Source organism: Delphinus delphis, chromosome 5 (genome assembly GCF_949987515.2).
Source record: "Delphinus delphis chromosome 5, mDelDel1.2, whole genome shotgun sequence".
In the NCBI taxonomy this organism is placed as follows: Eukaryota; Metazoa; Chordata; class Mammalia; order Artiodactyla; family Delphinidae; genus Delphinus; species Delphinus delphis.
In genome coordinates, this window is record NC_082687.1 from 125,091,444 (window position 1) to 125,114,826 (window position 23,383).

The window sequence follows — 23,383 nt, forward strand, 5'->3', positions numbered from 1 at the left end:
TGCTTTGGGTTATCCAGCACCTTTTAGAGCCTTTCGTCTTGCCATTTATAGTACTATGTTAACATCCTTGTAATCAGAAAATTAAAGGGAAATGACTCATAGTGAATGTAGAATAGTTTCTTGCAAATTGATTTAATCCTTGGTATTTAGTGTTGAATTTTAACTTAATTAAAAAAGAACATTTTCCTTTCTTCCTTTTTAGTGAATACCCTAGAGTATAGAGCTATAATTTTTTAGATCACAGGCCCCTTTGGAAGTTTGATAAAAGCTATGGCCCTTCTCTCAGAATGATGCACATTTGCACTAGTCACATACCTACACAATTTTACATCTAATTTTGGGTAATACTGGACCTCATGAGAAGTCTGTCCATGGATTCTTCGTGCTAATCTGGGATAACATCCCAATCAGTCTGTGCTCACATCCTACTGTGATGTTTACCACTATTCCACCACCCATCCTTGTGAAAAAGAAGTTGATGAACCACACCAACAGTGGGATTCTACTTTTTTAGTCATGACTATTATAAGTAGTTATTTTTGCCCTCTACCTCAGGGAGAGAGACTAGATGTCTTGGTCCTGTTTTCAAGAACTATATCGTTGAAGTGCTGTGACTCGTCTATTCCTTTTCCACTCGACTGCTAACTGGGGCCTATTGCTCAACAAGCTTATTAAATTTTTGTCTCTCCTCTTCATTTTTTTTGTTTTCTTTTTTGTTCCCTCGCGTGCTTTTTTGTTCCTTCTACATATTTATGAGGGATGGGGGCACTAATTCCTGATTTGTAAGTTGACCAATTACAATATTTTAGATTTAATCTTTGGATTGGCTCTTCTTGGCTGTTTTGTTTTTGGTTACTTACTTAGGACCCTTTCTTTGCTCTCTTAAACTTGGTTTTTGGCCCACCTGTTCAGTGTTGTTATAGAACCATGGGTTGTGAGATAATGAAGTTTTAGTCATTGTAACTCAGTTATTTCAGAATTAGAATTATTCTTTCACGTAGGTATATAGATCTATAACTTAAAGCAGATAATTCAGAGTGGTTAGATATGTTGGCTAAATGTAAGTAATAATTAATATAACTGGTTCCAAATTTGGTACCCCTGTGATTTTTGTCAAGTTCTTTGGTTTTGATTTTAATTTTAAAAGGTATTTTGGAGGGGGTGCTGAAAACATCTAGTATTTCTGAAAATTCAGTTCTGGTTTTTCAATTAAACAGGTCTTGGCTACTACCTTTGATCCATATTTGGGTGGCAGGAACTTTGATGAGGTTTTAGTAGACTACTTCTGTGATGAGTTCAAGACAAAATATAAGATAAATGTAAAAGAAAACTCTCGGGCCTTGTTGCGCTTATATCAGGAATGTGAAAAACTAAAGAAGCTAATGAGTGCAAATGCATCAGACCTTCCACTGAACATTGAGTGTTTCATCAATGACCTTGATGTTTCTAGTAAAATGAACAGGTACCATGCATGCTTTCAGTTTGAAAAATGTTTCCTTATTTTATGTTTAGTTCATGTCTGATTTTTCTTCGTTCTGTTATTTTAGAAGATATGCTCAATTTTTATATCCCCAAATAATGAATTTTATTTCATTTTCCCATAGGGCTCAGTTTGAACAATTATGTGCTTCCCTCTTAGCCAGAGTTGACCCACCATTAAAAGCAGTAATGGAACAAGCTAGTAAGTGGAAGTTACTGAACTAACCATCAAAACTGTACCATGGTGTTACTTGAATGGGGTAGAAAATGGTAAAAACAATAAAAAATTCATGTGCTTTTTGAAGACTTATATTTCTTGTTTTAGAGAAGGAGATTATAACTCATTGTTTATTCATAAGAGCAGGGCCACTAGAAATCAAAGTTTATGAGAACTCCTTCTGACTCATATTGTTTACATCATAAAACTAATGCTAGTTATATTTGAAGATGTCTATATGTAAGATTTTAAAGATTGATTGAAAGTTGAAATGAGGACATGACTGCTTTTTGTTAGAGTTTTTTGTAATCAATTAAAATTACCTTCTGTGGCAATTTGTGAGGTGGAAGTTAAAACTGAAGGACTCTGAAGTCCATGAGGTGCATGTCTGTTCTTGTGGTCACTGCATCATCTAGACCAAGTACAGTGCCTGATAAGTAGATAATTAATATCTATTAAATTTTGCTTTTTTCCAAAATTTATTTTTAACTTCTTTCCATTTTACCTCATTTTGAGCAAATAAAAAAATACATTTTTTTAAAAAAGTACTTTCTGGGGTCTACTGTTCACATTTTTATAAAGACTGTCTTATTTTTCTCAATTAAACCTTTCATTTTCCAGACTTACAATGTGAAGACATAAGTAGTATAGAAATTGTAGGGGGAGCAACACGAATTCCTGCTGTGAAGGAACAAATCACTAAATTCTTTCTTAAAGACATAAGTACCACATTAAATGCTGATGAAGCTGTTGCAAGAGGGTGTGCATTACAGGTATGATTATTAGTCTTTTTTTTAATTTTAGAATGTATATTTTGCCAGAAATATGGTGATAGGCCTCAAAGAACTTTTTAATATTATCTTGTCCAACCAGTTATCAATAAGCTAAAATTAAATTGAAATTATTCCTAAAATATAAGGGTTGTGTCTGTCCCATTTGTCTTTAAACTATCATAGGACAGTATGTCTGTAATTATACCGAAAAAGCATTTGTTTTATTAATTCTTATAATTATTCCTATTTAAAATTCTTTTTTTGAGATTTAAACATATTTTACATCAGTTTTTGTAAAGTCACAGAAAGAGTGCTCTGACACTTTAAAATTTTAACTAGTTATTACCAAAAACCCAGAAATTTTTAAAATGTAACTATTTTATTATAAGAACTTTATTAAGCAGTTCAATCATGGTAACCTAGGATATGTTTGGTGTTTGTTGATTTAAATATGGTATACATCTTATTTTCAGTGTGCGATTCTCTCACCAGCATTTAAAGTGCGTGAATTTTCCATAACAGACCTTGTTCCCTATTCAATCACATTAAGTTGGAAGACCTCTTTTGAAGATGGGACTGGGTAAGTTACTTCTAAAGCCTTGGTTAGAGCTTGTCATAAATAATCAATTGAACCTACTATTCTAAATTAGAGGAATTTATACTTCTTAAACTTGTCAAACACTTTAGAATACTATCTTAGAAACAAGGAGAATATGAAAATGATATATTATCTGTAAACCATTATGGCATATTTTTTAATTAGTATTTTATTACAAAAGTAAAACATTCTATTTTCAAATAAAAATCACAGTATAGAAATATAAAAACTTAAAAATTTGCATTTGCCATATCCCAACTCCCTTAGCCCATTTTATTGAGGTAACTAACTATTGTTAACAGCTGGGTATATATCTATCCAGTCATTTTCTTTGAATATCCAAATAAAAGCATCACTTTTAAATCGTACTTTATTATTAAATTTGCATTTCTGACTGTTGTGAGCTGCAAGTCTTTTCTTGCTTTGACATTAACATTTCCTTTTCCATGAACTGCCCAGGATATAAATTGTTTACTTTCCTACTAAAATAAAAATCTGTATTTCAAATATTATATTTGACTGCTTTTCAGAAGTGTAGTTGGTATAATAAAATAAACCTGTATTTAGGTTTTGAAGTTGCTTTTAAGATTTTGTTCTGTGTTCTATACATCTGCACCCCCAAGAAATTGAAATTTTTGCACAAATTTCAAAAATATCGATAGAATTTGGTCCTCAGATGTGAGCAAAAACATCCTTATATATTGCCTTAAAATATACCTATTCTCAGGGCTTCCCTGGTGGTGCAGTGGTTGAGAGTCTGCCTGCCGATGCAGGGAACACGGGTTCGTGCCCTGGTCCGGGAAGATCCCACATACCGCGGAGCGGCTGGGCCCGTGAGCCATGGCCGATGAGCCTGCACGTCCGGAGCCTCTGCTTCGCAACGGGAGAGGCCACAACAGTGAGAGGCCCACGTACCGCCAAAACAAACAAACAAACAAACAAACAAAATATACCTATTCTCAGATAATTTTTCTCAGTAGGATAGAATTGTCTGTTACTATGTCAAACGTTCTAGAACTTTGAGCCCTAAACCTGTCAAAAGGCATGTTTATTTATAGCAAAACCAGTAATGCTTTTTCTTAAAATTTGTGCACAGAGGCCTTTAAAATTGCTGCTTATCATGAATTAAAAATGAGATGGATTCTGTAATTAGGTTCATAGGCAACTTTCTATTTATTTTAAACTGTTTTCCCGCTCCATTTTAGGGAATGTGAAGTATTCTGTAAGAACCATCCTGCCCCATTCTCAAAAGTCATTACTTTCCACAAGAAAGAACCATTTGAACTAGAAGCATTTTATACTAATTTACATGAAGTGCCTTATCCAGATCCAAGAATTGGTAAGAGAACTCCAAAACTTTTTTTTCATAAATTTTAGCCTCTTACAAATATGTTAATATTTGAATCAAGGAAACAAAGTAACATTTCAGCTAAGCCAGCACTGGATTTTTAAAGAAAAATAATCATACTTTTTTCTAAATGTGCACTTTTTAGTGCTCAGAGTTTATTTCTGGAATAACAGCAAGTTTGAATCTTTTTAATTCATTTTGAAATGTATATTTAAAATGCTCTGTAATTGACCTGAAAAGTTTGGGTGAGGGTTATTTTTTAATGGAAGAACTCTTTAATCGGTAAACTGAAATTGTGCTGCCAGACTACATATTCTGATTTTAAACTTACGTTCACTGGCAACAACTAGAAGCCAGTTAATCATTAGATTAATACAAAAGTGGAAATAGGAGACTGTAATATCTATTTTAGCTGAGTAATCTTTTAGAAGATATAAAACAAAGTATGATTTACATCATTTAAAAGAAAAGGAATATTAAATTAAAAAATTTTCTATATGTGCTACTTTTATTGATAGACTAAAAAAGGAGACAATATTAATTTTTCATGTACATTATTTAAAGCAGTAGAAGTACATTATTGAAAATGGTATTAGTTTTCAAGGGCTTCGGGAACAAAGTACCACAAACTAGGTGGTTTCAACAATAGAAATTTATCATCTCACAGTTCTGGAGTCTAGAAGTTCAAAATTAAGTTGTTGGCAGGATTGGTTCCTTCTTAGGGCTGTGGGGGAAGGATCCATTCCAGGTGTTTGTTCTTGGTTCATAAATGGCTCTCTTCATGTTCACATGACGTTCTCCTGTGTATGTATCTGTCTCCAAATAAGGACGCCAAGTCATTTGATTAGAACCCACCTGATGACTTCACTTTAACTTGATTACCTGTAAAGACCCTATCTCCAAATAAGGTCATCTTCTGAGGTTACTGGAGAGTAGGGCTTCAATATATGAATTGGGGCCAGAGGGAGGTCATAATTCAACCTCTAATATAGGTCAGCCAGATTTTTTATATACAGTTTTTCTGCCTGGTAGTGTCTCTTTACTATGGATAACATTATATATTTGAGATTTTTTTTTTCTGAAAAATAAAACATCAGATTTCTTAAAGTGAAAAATTAAAGTGACCTCAGTAGGTAGTAGTGATTGGATAACTTAGCAATTTTGCTATAGGAAAAATCCAGAAAAAATTTTAAATTGCTTTATTTATGAATTACCAAGATGATTATGATTTGCAAAGTTTATAGCAAAAAGGTAATATCTGTTTGGTTTTCAAACTCAGAAATTGTGTTTTGTTATTTTGGTTTTAGTGTAGCAACATTGTAAAACTTAAAAGTGATATTGCCTTCAGTCAGATTGTCCTTGGTTAAGATCCCAACTCTCCTTTTTCCTGTTGTTGATGATTTTGGGCAGGTTGCTTAACCTGTCTGAGTGTTTATACCAGGTTTATTAGTATATTAAAAAGGTAATCTGGGGGAAATGCATGTCCCACAGAAATTAATCAGCATATGATAATTTATGATTTTCTTTTGCCAGCATCTGAAAGATCATAGTAAAACTATTGAATGAATGAATTGAATGAGTTAATCTGAGGCCTATGTACTGATCAAAGCTCTTTTTTCCTTAAGGGAGCTTCACTATTCAGAATGTTTTCCCACAGTCTGATGGTGATAGTTCCAAAGTTAAGGTTAAAGTTCGTATTAACATCCATGGAATCTTCAGTGTGGCTAGTGCATCAGTAATTGAGAAGCAGAATATAGAAGGGGATCACAGTGATGTTCCTATGGAGACAGAAACTTCTTTTAAGAATGAAAGCAAAGATGATGTGGTATGTAGAAATTCTGTTTCAAAAAGGTTCCTCTAATATATGCAGTATCTTAATTCTACCTGGTACTTTTAATAGTTGAAAATATTAATATCTGAGGTTTTGCTCTGAAGTTCTGCTATAGGAATAAGTATATAAACTTTTAAAAATAAAATCATTAAAGAATAATTCTATTTTAAATGCTCTACATCTTTTCACATTGTAACATGCTTTTCGGAGGTTTGTGTATTTCATAGCATTATATGGAAAATATGCATATGTGTGTCTGGAGTCATTGTTCCTAAATTCTTTATTTCTATTAAAAACATTTATTATAGCTAGCTTTTTAGCTTACACATAAATCCAATTCAGAATGATAAATTCTGAACTGTATACATATGTGTTTTTAGATTGAGAATACATGCTTAATAAAGAAATTTTCAGAGCTTAGTTAGGAGATATCTGTGGCAGTTGAGCAGAAGAATGTGCTGTACATTCAGTAACATTAAAACAGATTTTTGACAGTTTCTTTATGAAAGAGTTATATGACTCTAACATTGTATTTACTCTTGGCATACTGTGAATGAAGGAATCTTAGGAGAAAGTTATTATATTCCATTACATAAAGTTTTCGTCTTTTTATGTATACTATTTGTAAGTTATTTTTAATGGCTTTTGTTGGATTTTTTTCAAATCATAATTGGAGGTCTGCCCTAGATTTTTCATATATTTCTGCATGTTAAGAATGGATTTTAAGATTTTAAATTTCAAGACAGTTTCTCCCTTTTGTGAAAGTTGTCTTTTTGTCTGTTTGTACTAACAGCTACTATAAAATCTTTTCTTCCAGATTGATCAGAATTCTACCACTACTCCTTAAAGTACTTCATTTAAGGACCATGGCATTTTCTTTCATTCTTCTTCCCGTGTGTTATTTTCCTATTATATCCTCCCTTCCTTGAATTGAGGAGAAGGAAATACTGTCCTAATATGTTAGTGAAGATACAATGTTTCATAAATAAACATAAGAGTAATAGGTGAAAAGTTAATTTTCCTAATTGTAGTTCACAACAATGTATGGCAGACATTTAATCCATTTAATATTTTTTTTTTTTTTTGCTAAAATTGAAAGCATTCTGTATGCCTTTTATTTTAACATCTTTATTGGAGTATAATTGCTTTACAATGGTGTGTTAGTTTCTGCTTTATAACAAAGTGAATCAGCTATACATATACATATATCCCCCATCTCCTCCCTCTTGCATCTCCCTATCCCACCCCTCTAGGTGGTCACAAAGCACCGAGCTGATCTCCCTGTGCTATGCGGCTGCTTCCCACTAGCTATCTACCTTACATTTGGTAGTGTATATATGTCCATGCCACTCTCTCACTTTGTCCCAGCTTACCCTTCCCCCTCCCCCTGTGCTCAAGTCCATTCTCTACATCTGCATCTTTATTCCTGTCCTGCCCCTCAGTTCTTCAGAACCTTTTTTTTCTAAGATTCCTTATATATTTCTTAGCACATGGTATTTGTTTTCCTCCTTCTGACTTACTTCACTCTGTATGGCAGACTCTAGGTCCATCCACCTCACTACAGATAACTCAATTTCATTTCTTTTTATGGCTGAGTAATATTCCATTGTATATATGTGCCACATCTTCTTTATCCATTCATCTGTCAATGGACACTTAGGTTACTTCCATGTCCTGGCTATTGTAAATAGAGCTGCAATGAACATTGTGGTACATGACTCTTTCTGAATTATGGTTTTCTCAGGGTATATGCCCAGTAGTGGGATTGCTGGGTCGTATGGTAGTTCTGTTTGTAGTTTTTTAAGGAACCTCCATACTGTTCTCCATAGTGGCTGTATCAATTTACATTCCCACCAGCAGGGCCTTTTAGAGTGAGTTCTTTAAAAGCTGTTTCACTTTCTTCACCTCTTTTTCTTCAAAGTCTCTGTGTAATGTCTTAGACCTTTAGTTTTCTCTGTGTAATGTTAGTGAATCCTGGGCACTAAAAACAAGGAGAGTATGGCACCCATTTTCTACCTCTCCTGGCATTTCTTATTTGCTGCTTCTATTTGTCTGTGGGCTTGAAATCCAGTTAGCCAGTTCTTTAGTATGATCTCTTGAATGTGGACTTAAAAAACTCACTTGTGAATAAAATGTATGAATTTATAACATCTGCTTTGGCCATTCATAGATTGATTTGCTTACAAGAGTGTTTTCGGCTTACTAGAACCCAGGTAGTTGGTGTCCCATATAAGGTATTTCTTCTTCTTAAGTGAGATGTTCCTATTTCTTTTATAATTTATATAATCAAGAGCCAAAAAAAAGGTAACTAACATTATGGATCATATACTTAGCATTGTTGGTGAGCACATTCACATATATTAATCTCCTTTTAAATCCCTACCTTAGCTGATACAATAGGTGTTGAATAAATTGTAGTTTATTTCCTTATTCTTGCTAATAACGTAAATTATTTCCTTGTCATTGCTTTTAACATAAGGGGTGATGTTGAGTACCCTACTGTGTAGAAAACATCCTGTGTACTGTATTGCTTAATGGTTCTCTCTAGGACTTTTCTCTTTAATTCTGTATCCAGAAGTTTAAAAGCTTAAGGCTTGGGCTTCCCTGGTGGCACAGTGGTTGAGAGTCCGCCTGCCAATGCAGGGGACACGGGTTCATGCCCCGGTCCGGGAAGATCCTACATGCCATGGAGCGGCTGGGCCCGTGAGCCATGGCCACTGAGCCTGTGCGTCCGGAGCCTGTGCTCCACAACGGGAGAGGCCACAACAGTGAGAGGCCCGCGTACCGCAAAAAAAAAAAAAAAAAAAAAAAAGCTTAAGGCTTAAATACCATTATAAAGCAGTCTCTCCCTTACCTGCTCCCAAAATGTGAACAAATTCAAAGTAGACTCTGGAAGCTAATTGTTTTAAGCTTTACAGCAGAAGGTAAGAAGATAATAAGTTCTTTTTTACTGTTCCCTATTTGCTGACATTGCTGGCTCTTAGGTCGATGAAACCCAGACATATATCAGTGAGCAACAGTAGGAGTTCTTTGTTTTTGTCTTTCTTTGCATGAGAGTCAATTTATGAGAGATTATTTTATGGGCCTCATTTTTTCATTAAAAATTAAGATGGCTTCGATTTTCCTGAAAAACCATAACATAGATTGCCAACTTTTCTTCAATATAGTATAAGGATATCTCAGAAAATGGACACTTTTCTTCTAGGTATTTATTAATATCTGGACATATTAGGAAGGTATTACAACTTAGGCTTCATGGCACAGTGAAGGATCAAAGAGACTATCGTACTAATGTACCACAATTTATTCCCCAGTTGTTGACAATTTGGGTTGTTTATCTTTCTATTTTTTAATTCAAAACATCTGATTACTTATATGTACCAGGTTCTGTTCCAGGCACTGAGGATACAGTGGTAATAAGCAAGATAAAGAAGGTCCCCACCCATCTGTAACTTACATTCTAATGGAAGAGGATAGGCTAGAAGCAACAAGATACCATATAAATATAAAGGAAATTAAAAGCAGGGGATGCATAGTGGAAATTAAGTGATGAGGAAAGCCACCTGTGAGGAAGGAAAAGGAACGCTAGCCTGAAAGATGAAAAGGCAGTTTGAGAGTAAGGATCAGGTAGGTAGTTGTCCAGACAGAGAGAATAACAAAGGCCCTGATGGCAGGATATCCTTTTTTATTGTTACAGATACTAAGGTAGCTGATAATATAAAATACAGAAAAGGGGAGAGTGACAAAAAAAAAAGAAATTGAGAAGGTAGATCAAGGGACAGATTAGATAATTATTCTGGATTTTATTCTTAAGTGCTTTTTCATTTATTCAGCAAATAACTAGAAGTATCTAAATTGTGTGTTTGGATATAGCAGTGAATAGAAAGACAGTCTCAGCCCTCGTGGAGTTTAAAATCAATTAGAGAAGCCAGCCTAGAGGCACGTCCATTAACTTACCCACTAGTGATAATATTCCTATGAACCTTCTTAAAATTATTTTAAAAGACTAACAAATTACTCTCATATCAATTGTAAGATGTACAGTTTTCCACTTAATATATCTGAAATTGGGATGGGTCATGCAAATGATAATATCTTATATTCACTGTTGCCTATGGCAGTAATCATGAGACGTTCTCATCATCTGTACATGTGTGAACTTGGTTGTTATTCCTAATGGCATGAGTAGGCAATTGCAACCCCTTGACATTAAACAACTTAAGGACCATTCAAGGAAGGAATATCAGTCCTGGTTGTTGTCCGAAAATAATCTATTGACTCCTTCTGGTAAGACAGAGAAAAAAACATCATAAAACTTGTAGAATAGGGGACTTCCTTTGGCGGTCCAGTGGTTAAGACTCCACTGCAGGGGGCACGGGTTCAATCCCTGGTCGGGGAACTAATGTCCCGCCTGCCACATGGCGCGGCCAAAAAAAAAAAAAAAACTTGTAGAAGATGTGTCAGTGGCTTATAAAAAAACATTAGAGACCATACAGGAGCAATTTTTAAACAAATGGCTGGGTCACTAATGCTCTTGATGGCACAGAGAACAATATTGTGTAAAAAAATTCAGACATCAACAACGTAAGTGATTTAGAAGAGTTGGATTCTTAATGTGGAGTCGTTTTAGAAATACCTTAACCATATTATTTGGTTTATTTCTTTTAGAGATATGAATATATACACAATAGAAGAGCTTTTTCAATAAGTATAAAATAAAAATGCCAAGTGATAAAGTATTTTGGCCTTAATTGGCAGCATTGTTTTCTTAGTATTACATGAAATAGAGTTATTAATGTATTTGTGTCTTTCTGCATTACCACAACTCACCACTATAACACATTTTCCACTGCTTTTCCATCATAGGGTTGGGAAAATTGTAGAGTTGGAAGGTGGTAGGGCAGGGAGGATGGGGGGTGGAATTTCAGTAGCTGACCTTTTAATTACGAAGAACAGTGGTGTAAATTATCTTCTAACTTGTTTTTCTCTTTGGCACAAATAAGCATTTATTCAAGATAGCCTTCTGGACATTATTTGTATACTTAACTATATATATATATATATATATATATATATATATATATATATATATATATATATATATATGAAGACCTAAATTATCCTGATTCCTGAATTCCAAGCTTTCTCCTTTTTAGGAGGATGGTGGTGGGTAAGATTAAGAAAGACCAGAAAAACTTAATACTTGTGATTGTTTGCCAAGCGGAGAGTCCATCTTGGCAATCTTATGGGTTGAAAGTTTGTCTTTTAGACATTAAGAAAAATATTAAAAGTTTAAATTGTAATAATTCAGAGACATCTACTTAGACAGTTTCGATACATTTCGTTTGAGTATTTTCCTACATTTAAAAAATGTAATTGAATTTATGTTAATACTTAAATTTTGTATCTTTTTCTCTTTATTTTCCCACATTAAGTTCTTTATAAACATTTTTCATGTCAAGTTTAATGTTCTCTTTTTTTGTGAATCTTCGTTTGTGAATTTGACTTGAGAACAATTTTCCATTTATTTTGCAGTTATTTGGCCACAGGTAAATGAAACAAGATTTATTCATATAGCATCAAATAGATCTTTTCATTTTACTTACTACCTGTTAATATAGTTATTTATAGTTACTCTCAAAAACAGCTTCTACTTCACTGTGTTCACATATTTGAAAACAGGCTTGAACTCTAAGATGCTGTTCATTACCAAACAAATAGAAGAAAGAAAGAAAGAAAAAGACTACAGATATTGTCAATTACATATTTTCTTTGCAGGATAAAATGCAGGTTGACCAGGAAGAAGAGGGTCATCAAAAATGTCATGCTGAACACACTCCAGAAGAAGAAATTGATCATACAGGAACCAAAACAAAGGTTTGTTATACTATTACTGTGGTTGTGTCTTTTTGAGATTGATATTTTGAGTTAATACATTTGCTGTGTAATGCATGCTTTTAATACACCTGGTGTTTTAAATTTCGTATTATGAAAGCATATAACCAGAATAAATACACTTCAGTGACTCACTATAGAAGATTTTTAAAAGAATGAACTCTAATATGAGTAAAATTATTTTTTTGGCGGGGAAAAAAGATGTTTTTCATTACTTTTTTTTTCCTCACTAAAAATCATGTAATCTCAGAAAATAGAAACCAGAATAGGACAAATGAAGAAAACTTAAATTAGCAATAATGCTGCATCTGAATATTAACCACTCTAAGCATTTTGCTGCATGTCATAAAGCTGTTTTTTTGTGCAAAATAATATTTTGGAAGTAAAATTTTAAAGGATAAATGACTCTCTTATTAAGAGTCATTATTTTATTAAGAAAATGATTGCTGATAGAAGAGAAGGGAGAAACACCCTGCCCCAGTCACCCCGATGAATGTGGCTACAGCTCTAAACTATCATCTTTGACAGATTTTTCTAACCTGAGCAGAATTTAATCTGTGATGGTTAGCTGTATAGATTTTTTCCAAAGGCTATAAAGATTCAGTTATAAATCCTAGTTGCTCAAGTAATATAAAACCTGAAACTAATTTTTCTAATTTTTTTATTTTATTCAATATGTTTGCCTTTAATTATTCAACAGCTCTATTGAGATATAATTTACATACCATGCAATTCTCCCATTTAAAAGTACAATTCAAAGGTTTTTAATATACTCACAGAGTTATGCAATCATTATCACAATTTTACGTTTTCATCACTCCAAAAAGAAGCCCTGTACCCATTAGCAGTAACTCTTTATTTTCCTCCCAACCCTCCCCTTGCCAGCTCTAGGCACCCACTAGTCTTTTTGTCTCATTGACTTGCCTGTTCTGGACATTTCATATAAAAACAGTCATACAATATGTAGTCCTTTAATGACTGCCTTCTTTCACTAAGCGTGTTTTCAGGGTTCATCCAGGTTGTAGGATATATCAGTACTTCATTCCCTTTTATGGCTGAGTAATGTATCATACGGATGCATACCACATGTATTCATTCATCAGCTGATGGACACTTAGATTGTTTCTACTTTTTGACTATTACGAATAATGCTATTATGAACATATACAGGTTTTGTGTGGATGGATATTTTCATTTTTCTTGGGCGTGTACCTAGGAATGGAATTGCTGGGTCATATGGTATCTGTGTGTTTAACAATTTGAGGAACTGCCCAACTGTTTTCCAAAATGGCTGCAATATTTTACTATGTTGTCAAAAATGTATGAGGGTTTCCATTTCTCTATATCCTCACCAACTCTTCCTCTTTTTTTTTTTTTATTATAGTCATCCTAGTGGGTATGAAATGGCACCTCATTGTGGTTTTTATTTTATTTATTTTTGGCTGGGTTGGGTCTTCGTTGCGGTGCGCGGGCTTCTCATTGTGGTGGCTTCTCTTGTTGCGGAGCACGGGCTCTAGGCATGCGGGCTTCAGTAGTTGTGGCATGCGGGCTCTAGAGTGCAGGCTCAGTAGTTGTGGTGCACGGGCTTAGTTGCTCCACTGCATGTGGGATCTTCTCGGACCGGGGCTCGAACCCATGTCCCCTGCATTGGCAGGCGGATTCTTAACCACTGTGCCACCAGGGAAGCCCTCATTGTGGTTTTAATTTGCATTTCCAGCACAATATTTAGTGTATACAGGGTGTAAAATACTATCAATAGTAAAATAATGTTTTTAATTAAAGTATAGTAGATGATAATAGTTTTGTTTGATTTTACTTTGTTTCATCAGAAATCAGTCTCTTAAATATATTTTTAAGCTAGTTTTAGAAATTTATACTTTTCTTGCATTTCTTTTGCAGTCTGTACCCTCAGATAAACAAGAGCGATTAAACCAGACCATTAAAAAAGGAAGAATCAAGAGTATTGATCTACCTATCCAGAGTAGCCTGTGTAGGCAATTGGGCCAAGATCTTCTCAACATCTACATTGAAAATGAGGTATATAAATCAGAATTGATGTTGAAATAGGTGGTAGCGTGTTCTGAAATTTTTGTAGAAGTAAATGATTATCCGTCAAATTTGTGGAAGTAGGCTATAACTCATAAGGAATTATTAAATAGATTATTGAACTATTTTATTTTGGACAAAATGCTGAGCTGTATTTGTGTCATGTACAGTGTAACTTTCACCTTAGTTACATGAAAAACATGGATTGTCTCCACTATAGAGAAAGGCCTTTCCAATACTAGTAATTCTTACCCCCTTTTATTATGTCTTAACAGTAGCACACCCAGCAGACATTGTATAGGAAAGTATTACCAGCTCCCCTCTTCTAATGTGTTGTCCTTAAAGATTAACGTTCAATTCAGAATGTTTTCTGACTTCCATTTAATACTTTTTAGAATCTGTTGTCATTCTTGAAATTTTCTTTACGTATTTACATGCTTCATTTTACAGTCTCTTGAGGAAAAGAGTTTGGTTTCTTTACCAATAGTTGTGTGTAAAAGTAATTTTTTTATATTAAAATTTACACTTAAGTGGTAGTTACTAATTTCTACAGGCTTGACTGGCATTAAAGAAGGTCAGTTTTCTTTGAAGTGCCACATATTCTCCACTTGCTGCATGTTATTCTGGGAATTTCCTAAAGAGATTTTTGACTTTACAATGCTGCTCTTTCTAGTACCTAAGTATATCACCTATTCATTAGTTAGTAAAGGCTACACTTTATGTGAAGCATTTCTATCTCTAGAAATAATTCTGAGATAATCCTGAATAATTCTGAATTTGTATGATTTGAGACTAATTTTCTCAAAGGAATGAATTGTGGGGAAGTGCAGCTAATGATAAATTTTGTGTATAAGATTTTTTCTTAAATTTTTAAATGGCTCACTATTTTTTAAATTTTAAAATAAAATTATTTTATTTATTTATTTTTGGCTGTGTTGGGTCTTTGTTGCTGTGGTGAGCGGGGGCTACTCTTCATTGCAGTGCGCGGGCTTCTCAAAGCGGTGGCTTCTCGTTGTGGAGCATGGGCTCTAGGTGTACGGGCTTCACTAGTTGCAGCATGCGGGCTCAGTAGTTGTGGCTCGCAGGCTCTGGAGCACAGGCTCAGTAGTTGTGGCGTACGGGCTTAGTTGCTCTGGGGCATGTGAGATCTTCCCAGAACAGGGATTGAACCTGTGTCCCCTGCATTGGCAGGTGGATTCTTAACCACTGTGCCACCAGGGAAGTCCATGTCTCACTATTTTTTTTTCAAATTGGAATATAGTTACTTTACAATGTTGTGTTAGTTTCTGCTGTACAGCAAAGTGAATCAGTTATACCTATACATATATCCACTCTTTCTTAGATTTCCTGTCTCACTATTTTAAATTCACAAATATCAGTGCATTGTAGTATTACGTTTAAAATACTATGTTTTTGTTAAAGTACAAATTTTGTTTTTTATTAGTCTTCAGATTCTTTCTTTGCTTTTGATTTGACAATATGATTTTTGCTAACATCTTTAAATACTTTGATATCTTATTTAATCCTCAAACCTACGAAGTGTAAGTACTGTTAGAGATCTACATTTAATAGATGAGGAAACAGGCAGAGGTAGACTGAATCACCGAAGTTCAAAGAGTAACCTTTTGTTTTGGAGCCAGGTAGTCTGTCTCCAAAGCTCAAGATCACAGCCACTGTACTGTGTCACTTACCAAAACCAACATTTATTCAGTACCAGTTATGTGTCAGGCACTGTACTAAATATTTTATGTGAATTACGTCAATCTTATTAACAGCCATACGAGACAGATAGAAGTTAGCGCTCTAGAATAAGAAAACTGAGGCTTAGGTTAGGTGACTTCGCTGCAATTTCAAAGGTAGTAAGTGGGAAAGCTGGGATTTGAACACCAATATGTACAATGACATAGTCTATGGGGTTTTTTTTTTTGCTTTTTTTGGTTTTTTTTGCGGTACGCGGGCCTCTCACTGTTGTGGCCTCTCCCGTTGCGGAGCACAGGCTCCGGAGGCGCAGGCTTCGCGGCATGTGGGATCTTCCTGGACCGGGGCACGAACCCGTGTACCCTGCTTCGGCAGGTGGACGCTCAAACACTGCGCCACCAGGGAAGCCCTATGGTTTTTTTTTAAAGAAGCTTTTATTGAGGTATAATTCACATACCATACAATTCACTAATTTAAAGTGTACAGTTCAGTGGCTTTTGGTATTATTAATTTTTTAAATTGTAAAATATATATAACGTGAAATTTGCCATTTTGACCATTTTAAGCATACAATTCAGTGACATTAATTATATTCACAGTTATATAACCATTGCCACTATCTTTTTTAAATATTTATTTATTATTCATTTATTTTATTTATTTTTGGCTGCATTGAGTCTTAGTTGCGGCACACAGGATCTTAGTTGAGGCATGCAGGATCTTTCGTTGCAGCGCATGGGCTTCTTTCTCGTTGTGGTGTGTGGGTTTTCTCTTCTCTAGTTGTGGTGCATGGGCTCTGTAGTTTGCGGCACGCAGGCTGTAGGTGAGGCACGTGAGCTCAATAGCGGTGGCACATGGGATCTTAGTTCCCTGACCAGGGATCGAACCCGTGTCCCCTGCATTCTAAGGCAGATTCTTTACCACTGGACCACCAGGGGAGTCCCACCATTGCCACTATCTTTTCCAAAACCTTTTCATCACCCCAAATCGAAACTGTAACCATTAAGTAATAACTCTCATTCCTCCCTTCCCCCAATCCCCAGTAAACCAATCTATCGATACTTTGTCTCTATGAATTTGGTAGATAACTCATATAAATGTAATCATAGAATATTTGTCCTTTTGTGTCTGGCTTATTTCACTTAGCATAATGTTTTCAAGGTTTATCCACTTTGTAACATGTATCAGAACTTTATTTCTTTTTATAGTAGAGTAATATTCCATTTTGTATATATACATTTTACTTATCCATTCATCTGTTACAGATCAAGTGAGTTATTTCCACCTTTTGGCTATTGTGAATAATGCTGCAGGAACATTGGCATACGAATAATTGTTTGAGTTCCTGCTTTCAATTTTTTGGTTATATACCTAGGAGTGAAATTGCTGGGTCATAGTGTCATTCTTATTTTTTTTTTTTAGAATTTATTTATTTATTATTTATTTTTGGCTGTGTTGGGTCTTTGTTGCTGCACGCAGGCCTTCTCCAGTTGCGGTGAGTGGGGAACCACTCCTTGCCACGGTGCGGGGGCCCCTCACTGCAGTGTCTTCTCCTGCTGCGAAGCACGGGCTCCAGGTGCACGGGCTTCAGCAGTTGTGGCACATGTGGCACATGTGGCACAACTCAGTAGTTGTGGCTTGGGGGCTCTAGAGCACAGGCCCAGTAGTTGTGGCACACAGGCCCAGCTGCTCCACGGCATGTGGGATCTTCCCAGACCAGGGCTTGAACCCGTGTCCCCTGCATTGGCAGGCAGACTTGCAACCACTATGCCACCAGGGAAGCCCCATATTGTAAATCTTTGTTTAGCTTCTTTAGGAGCCACCATACTGTTTTTTCCTAAGCTGCAGTATTTTACATTCCCAACAGCAATGTACAAGGGTTTCAAATTCTCCAAATCATCACCAACACTTATTATGTTCCATTTCTTCGATTATAGTCATCCTAGTAGGTGTGAAGTAGTATTTCATTGCAGTTTTGGTTTGTATTTCCCTAGTGTTTTCATGGCAGCTAATCTGAAACTTTTTGAATAGGGGAAGATGATAATGCAGGACAAATTAGAGAAAGAAAGAAATGATGCGAAGAATGCTGTTGAAGAATATGTATATGATTTTAGGGACAAGCTTGGCACTGTCTATGAAAAATTCATCACTCTAGAAGTAAGTCTAAATTTTGTAGTTTTTTATGAGAACTATTTAAATGTTTACTTGAGAATGCTAATACGAATTATGTAAATAAATGTACCAAATGTGTTATTGTTGTCAATCTTTTTGAGCACACTTAGGAATGGTTCTTAGTTATTTTTCCATATTACAGAAGGCTGGTGAGAAAGATGTTTATAAATAAAAAGTCAGAAAAAAATAATTTTTTACACTTGAAAAACATTTTGTGCTTCCTTGATGACTTTTATTTCTAAGGAGAGCATTTTCAATCAGTATCTCTTAAATGTATAACTAGGACTTGAGAAAACTGTCTGCAATATTGGAAGACACAGAAAATTGGCTTTATGAAGAAGGAGAGGACCAAGCTAAACAGATTTATGTGGATAAGCTTCAAGAACTAAAGGTAAACTTTTTAAAGTCCATGTTAGTGTTGAACAGAACATTAAGTTGTCCTAAAAATTATGGTGTAAGAGCACAGTGTATGTGTTTAATAAATATATAAGAAATTACTAAGGCAGGTATGTGTAAGAGGAAGTGTTCTCTGAATTTGAGGTGAGTAATGCTACATGATAACTGAAATTAAATAATGTATAATCATATTTGTCTATCATGATACTCAGATATAAAAATTTAGCAGATGACCAGAGTGTTAATATTACTTTCATACAAGCCATATGTTTCTGAGATGTCATTAATAAGTGATTTGTCAGCCTGACCCCTTATCCATTAAAGGAGTTACCCTTGCTCTGCTTCTTTCCCCCTTGACTGCTCTGAGTTTGAGGAGTAATACACTGCCCTTTCCTATTTTCACATTATAACTAATGTGAAATTAGTGGGACACCAGGCCAGCAAAGAACTTCAGAAATAGTACCCCTGCTCTTCAGTGTCCTTTTACAAAGAAATAAGGAGATGTGTCCACCAGCTGCCCTTCTTCTACTAGGTCAGTGGTCTGACTTTAAGAAAAGACCACTATTACTCTTTTCCTCCTGCTTGCTACCCAGCGCTCCCCCCACGCAGAAAAAAAAAATGCTTTAAAAGATTAGAAGTTCAGATTGGAAGGATGACAGGAAATTTTCCTTCTTAGTGTGAATCATAGCAGTCCTTTAATGTGCACATGAATTACCAGGGGCCCTTACTGAAAAGCAAATTATGGTTCAGTATATCCGAGTTGGGCCCATGATTCTGCACTGTTTTTTTTTTTTTTTTTTTTGCGGTACACGGGCCTCACACTGTTGTGGCCTCTCTCCGGACGCACAGGCTCAGCGGCCATGGCTCACGGGCCCAGCCGCTCCGCGGCATGTGGGATCTTCCCGGACCAGGGCACAAACCCGTGTCCTCTGCATCGGCAGGCGGACTCTCAACCACTGCGCCACCAGGGAAGCCCGATTCTGCACTTTTTAATAAGCTTCTGGGAGATTCTGATGCTGCTGGTCCCTGAACCATTCTTTGAGTAGCAAGTGAATACACAGATGCTAGGTGATGACATTAATAAGGACTTCTAGCGTATGGGAAAAGGAAGCCCTTTAGGGATTGGCGGGGGTGGTGTGTGCAAAAGAAGTTACTTAACTTAAAAGCAAAAGAAGTTAATACCTTGCAAAAATTACCTTCATGCCAATAAATTACTTTCAAAGGGAATAATTAAAAAGCAACTTGAAAACCTAAGCTTATGAATGCAAAACTAGCTTTACTGTATTTTATCTTGGTGGTTTTTACTCCCCATCTCCCTAAAATATATATACTTGGGGCTGGAGGCGCAAACCAGGCAGCTGAGGCTAATAGAAATAACTGAAAAGCCCAGCAGCTCCCAGAATGGATTATTTCACTTCAAGTATATAAGTAACCATAGAAATGAATGTTATAGATGTTTTCATAGGCTTTACTGTTTTTTTTGAGATGGCTTTTAGGAATTAAAATGCTTTCAAAAACATTAACAATAAAAAGTATGATGTGTAAAGAGGCTAAATGCAATATGGTATCCTGGAACAGAAAAAGATGAAATCCACATAATCTGGAGTTCAGTTAATAGTAATACACCAGTGTTGGTTTCTTATTTTTGACAAATGTACCACGAGGAATAAGATGTTAACATTAGAGAAAAGGTGCTTGGCTCTTATTGTTTCCTTTGTAACTTTTCTGAAAACCTAAAATTGCTCTAAAATAAGCTGATTTTTATTTAAATATGTAAAGGATTTGAAAGAAAATATTTGTCTTTCTAATGCATTCCCCTCCTCAAAGTTATAGGAGGCTGTTTTAAAATTTAGAAACTCCCTCCTACCAGGCACCTGGGGCAAGGGGCTGAATGGGTTTTTTTGTTTTTAAGCACTATACTTAAAATACACATCTTAATCTAATGAATAAATATAACAAATAATATTCAATAGGTATTAAATATCAGGAAATCCCAGTAATCATGTTGCTTTTAGAGAGTTATATGCATTATAAATATTTGAAACCAAGTTTCAAATACATGAGTCCTGCACACAGTATATAGTCCTTATGGTTTTCTTAATGGTTTTATAGACTTTTAACATGTAACTTTAAAGTAATTAAAGTTTTTCTTTGGATTTGAGAGGAATCAAGAGGTAATCTTAATGAATGAGAGAAGATAGGCATTCCTGTGTAGGATTCAGTAAGCAAATAACAACTGGAACTCATCTCCATGTAGGAAAACAAGAGGGGACATATTTTAATCTGACCAGCTTTCTTTCCTATTCATCATTCTGTAAGGGCCCAATAGAAGTTGTTTTCTGTTAATAACTTTTTCTTTTTAAAAAACTTGTGTTAACAGAAATATGGCCAGCCAATTCAAATGAGGTACGTGGAACATGAAGAGAGACCAAAAGCTTTAAACGACTTGGGAAAAAAGATCCAACTTGTCATGAAAGTTATAGAAGCATACAGAAACAAGGTATTGAATTCATAAAGTAAACTGGTGTGTATTACGCAGAGAGGGTGGGGTAAATCTAAAAATTCTCAACTACAAAGCTATAGCAGTTGTTGCTACCAAATTCCAGAGACATTGTGCACCAAACTTAAACTTTTTTTTCTTTATTGTAAAATTATCAGTAAAGGATACTGATAATTTCAAATACAGTGCAGATATGTGGCTTTAATCTTTTAAAATTCCCTAAAACGATATTATAAATTTAATCCAGTGACCAAATTCATTGTTTTCTTCTTAGGTGTTTCATTATAGTGCAGAAGGTTTTTTTGGACCTTTTTTAATTTACAGGCCTCTTTGAAACTGGACTCCGCTAGCATTCATTTTGTCCCTTGGCCTCTTTTTCTTTTGGTTGCACTTTGTCTTCCGGTCTTTCAGTCATCTGTAACTCCCGTATCATTTATTGTTTTATATATGTGCCCAAATCTATCTTACTACCCTTAACCTTTCCACTGTTTTTCAGCCTGAAATATTTAGTTGTATAGATAATATCTCCATTTGGATGTAACAGTAAGATTTGACAAAATTAAGCTGATGATTTTTGCCCTCTAAATCAGAGGTTAGTAGGCTTTTTCTTTAAATGAACAAATAATAAATATTTTAGGCTCTGTAGGCCTACCATCTCTATACAACTACCCAACTTTGCCATTGTAGCGCAAGAGCAAGCACACAATGTGTAAATGAATGGGCATTGCTGTGTTCCAGAATAACTTTATTTAAAAATTCAGCAAGTTGGATTTGGCCTGCAGGACAAGTTTGCTGACTCCTGTTTTAAACAGATATCCACTATAATTCCCCCAGGTTTTACCACTGATGTTAAAATTGCATCAGTGGGCTGCAGAGGCCAGCACCAGAAAGATTTAGGCAGGGTATTATCATAGCTTACATTTATCAAGCACTTACTAAATTTTAGGCACTTTGCATGAATTATCTCACTTTATTCTCACAAGAATGTATTATGTAAGAGAATTGCAGTGCTTAAGCAAACTTGTCAAGGATTTCACAGGTAGGTTAAGAGAAGCAGTCAGGATAAAACCTAAGCAATCTGAAACATGCAGACCCTTAACAACTATACTGCTTTTCACTACACAATGTGGAGGGTGATTACTTATTTTAGAAATAAAGATTTGTAAATTCTGTAAAATAAAGAGTGCAATCCAGCCTGCCTAAAAGAATAACCCAGGTACTGATTGTGAATGTGCCTGCCAATATCAGTGTCCATATAAGTACAAATAGAATGTAAGGATAATGGAAAAGTAAGAAGGAACAAGCAGACAAATAAAAACACCAAGAGTATTTCACATCTGGTATTGGAAGATCTGTATACAACTACTATAACCTAGTGTTCGCCAGGCTGTAGCAGTCTTCTTGAGGATGTAGGTTTAAAATATTATTCAAAGCAAGGCAAGATTTCACTTATGCTCAAGAATTTTGAGTTACTACCTTCTAGGCTCTCTTCAAGGTTCTGGAACTACAGCATCAAACAAAACACTGAACTTGTTTCTAATATGCTTCAGTGGGAAGAGATAGACAATAAATGAGTTACTATGAAGTAGTCAGATGGTGATAAGGGCTATGGGAAAAGTAAGGGACTGCCATAGGTGGAGGAGATTTGTCAGAAATATAGACTAATAAGATGACATCATGTGAGGGGAGAATTAAAGGACGTGAGGGTTCAAGACGTATGATAACTATAAAAAGAATGTCCTTAACAAAGGAGGAATAGCAGTTGCAAAGGGGAGAATGTGTTGGAGTAACAGTAAGGAAGCCAGTGTGGCTCAGAACATTGGGGGGTGGGATTATCAGCTGCCAGATCATGAAGGGCCTAGTGGGCCATTATAAAAGTTTGGATTTTACACTAAGATAGGAATCCACTGGAGGCTTTTCAGCATAGAATTTTAAATTTTGACTTTTCTTTTAAAGGCTACGGAAGCAGAGAGACTAGTTAAAACATTAGAATAACACAAGCAAGCAGTGACCGGAGCCCTGAACCCGGAGAGTGGAGGGGGAAGAAGTGGTTGGATTTCTGCTGCATATATTTTGAAGGCAGAGCCAATAAGATTCACTGATAGATTTTATGTAAATATAACAGAAAGAGGAGTCAAATGACTCCAAGGATTTTTGGTCTGCAAGGGTGAAGTTGCCATTTACTGAGACGGGGAGAACTTGGAAGAGTAGGTGGGGAGGTAATCATGAGTTTGAAACATAGGTAAGTCGTTTCAAACATTACAAATAAGAATTCAAGTTGGAAGTTGGCTATAGAGTAGGGAGTTCAGGGAAGAGGTTCAGGCTAGAGATTTTTTTAAAAGCATGCAGGGGGCTTCCCTGGTGGCGCAGTGGTTGAGAGTCCGCCTGCCGATGCAGGGGACACGGGTTCGTGCCCCGGTCCGGGAAGAT

The 23,383-nt window shown here is 35.5% G+C and overlaps 1 protein-coding gene across 1 annotated transcript in view; it reads left to right on the plus strand.

The window, feature by feature from the left end:
- Positions 1–23,383, plus strand: part of HSPA4L (heat shock protein family A (Hsp70) member 4 like) — a 49,269-nt gene that overhangs the window by 20,563 nt on the left and 5,323 nt on the right. Inside the window, exons 7-17 of the mRNA XM_060012962.1 lie at positions 1,218–1,462; positions 1,605–1,681; positions 2,318–2,469; positions 2,943–3,049; positions 4,273–4,406; positions 6,041–6,240; positions 12,025–12,123; positions 14,041–14,178; positions 17,917–18,042; positions 18,341–18,448; positions 20,834–20,953. Of these exons, the coding sequence (XP_059868945.1) occupies positions 1,218–1,462; positions 1,605–1,681; positions 2,318–2,469; positions 2,943–3,049; positions 4,273–4,406; positions 6,041–6,240; positions 12,025–12,123; positions 14,041–14,178; positions 17,917–18,042; positions 18,341–18,448; positions 20,834–20,953 (1,506 nt within the window). The remainder of the gene's footprint in view (positions 1–1,217; positions 1,463–1,604; positions 1,682–2,317; positions 2,470–2,942; positions 3,050–4,272; positions 4,407–6,040; positions 6,241–12,024; positions 12,124–14,040; positions 14,179–17,916; positions 18,043–18,340; positions 18,449–20,833; positions 20,954–23,383) is intronic.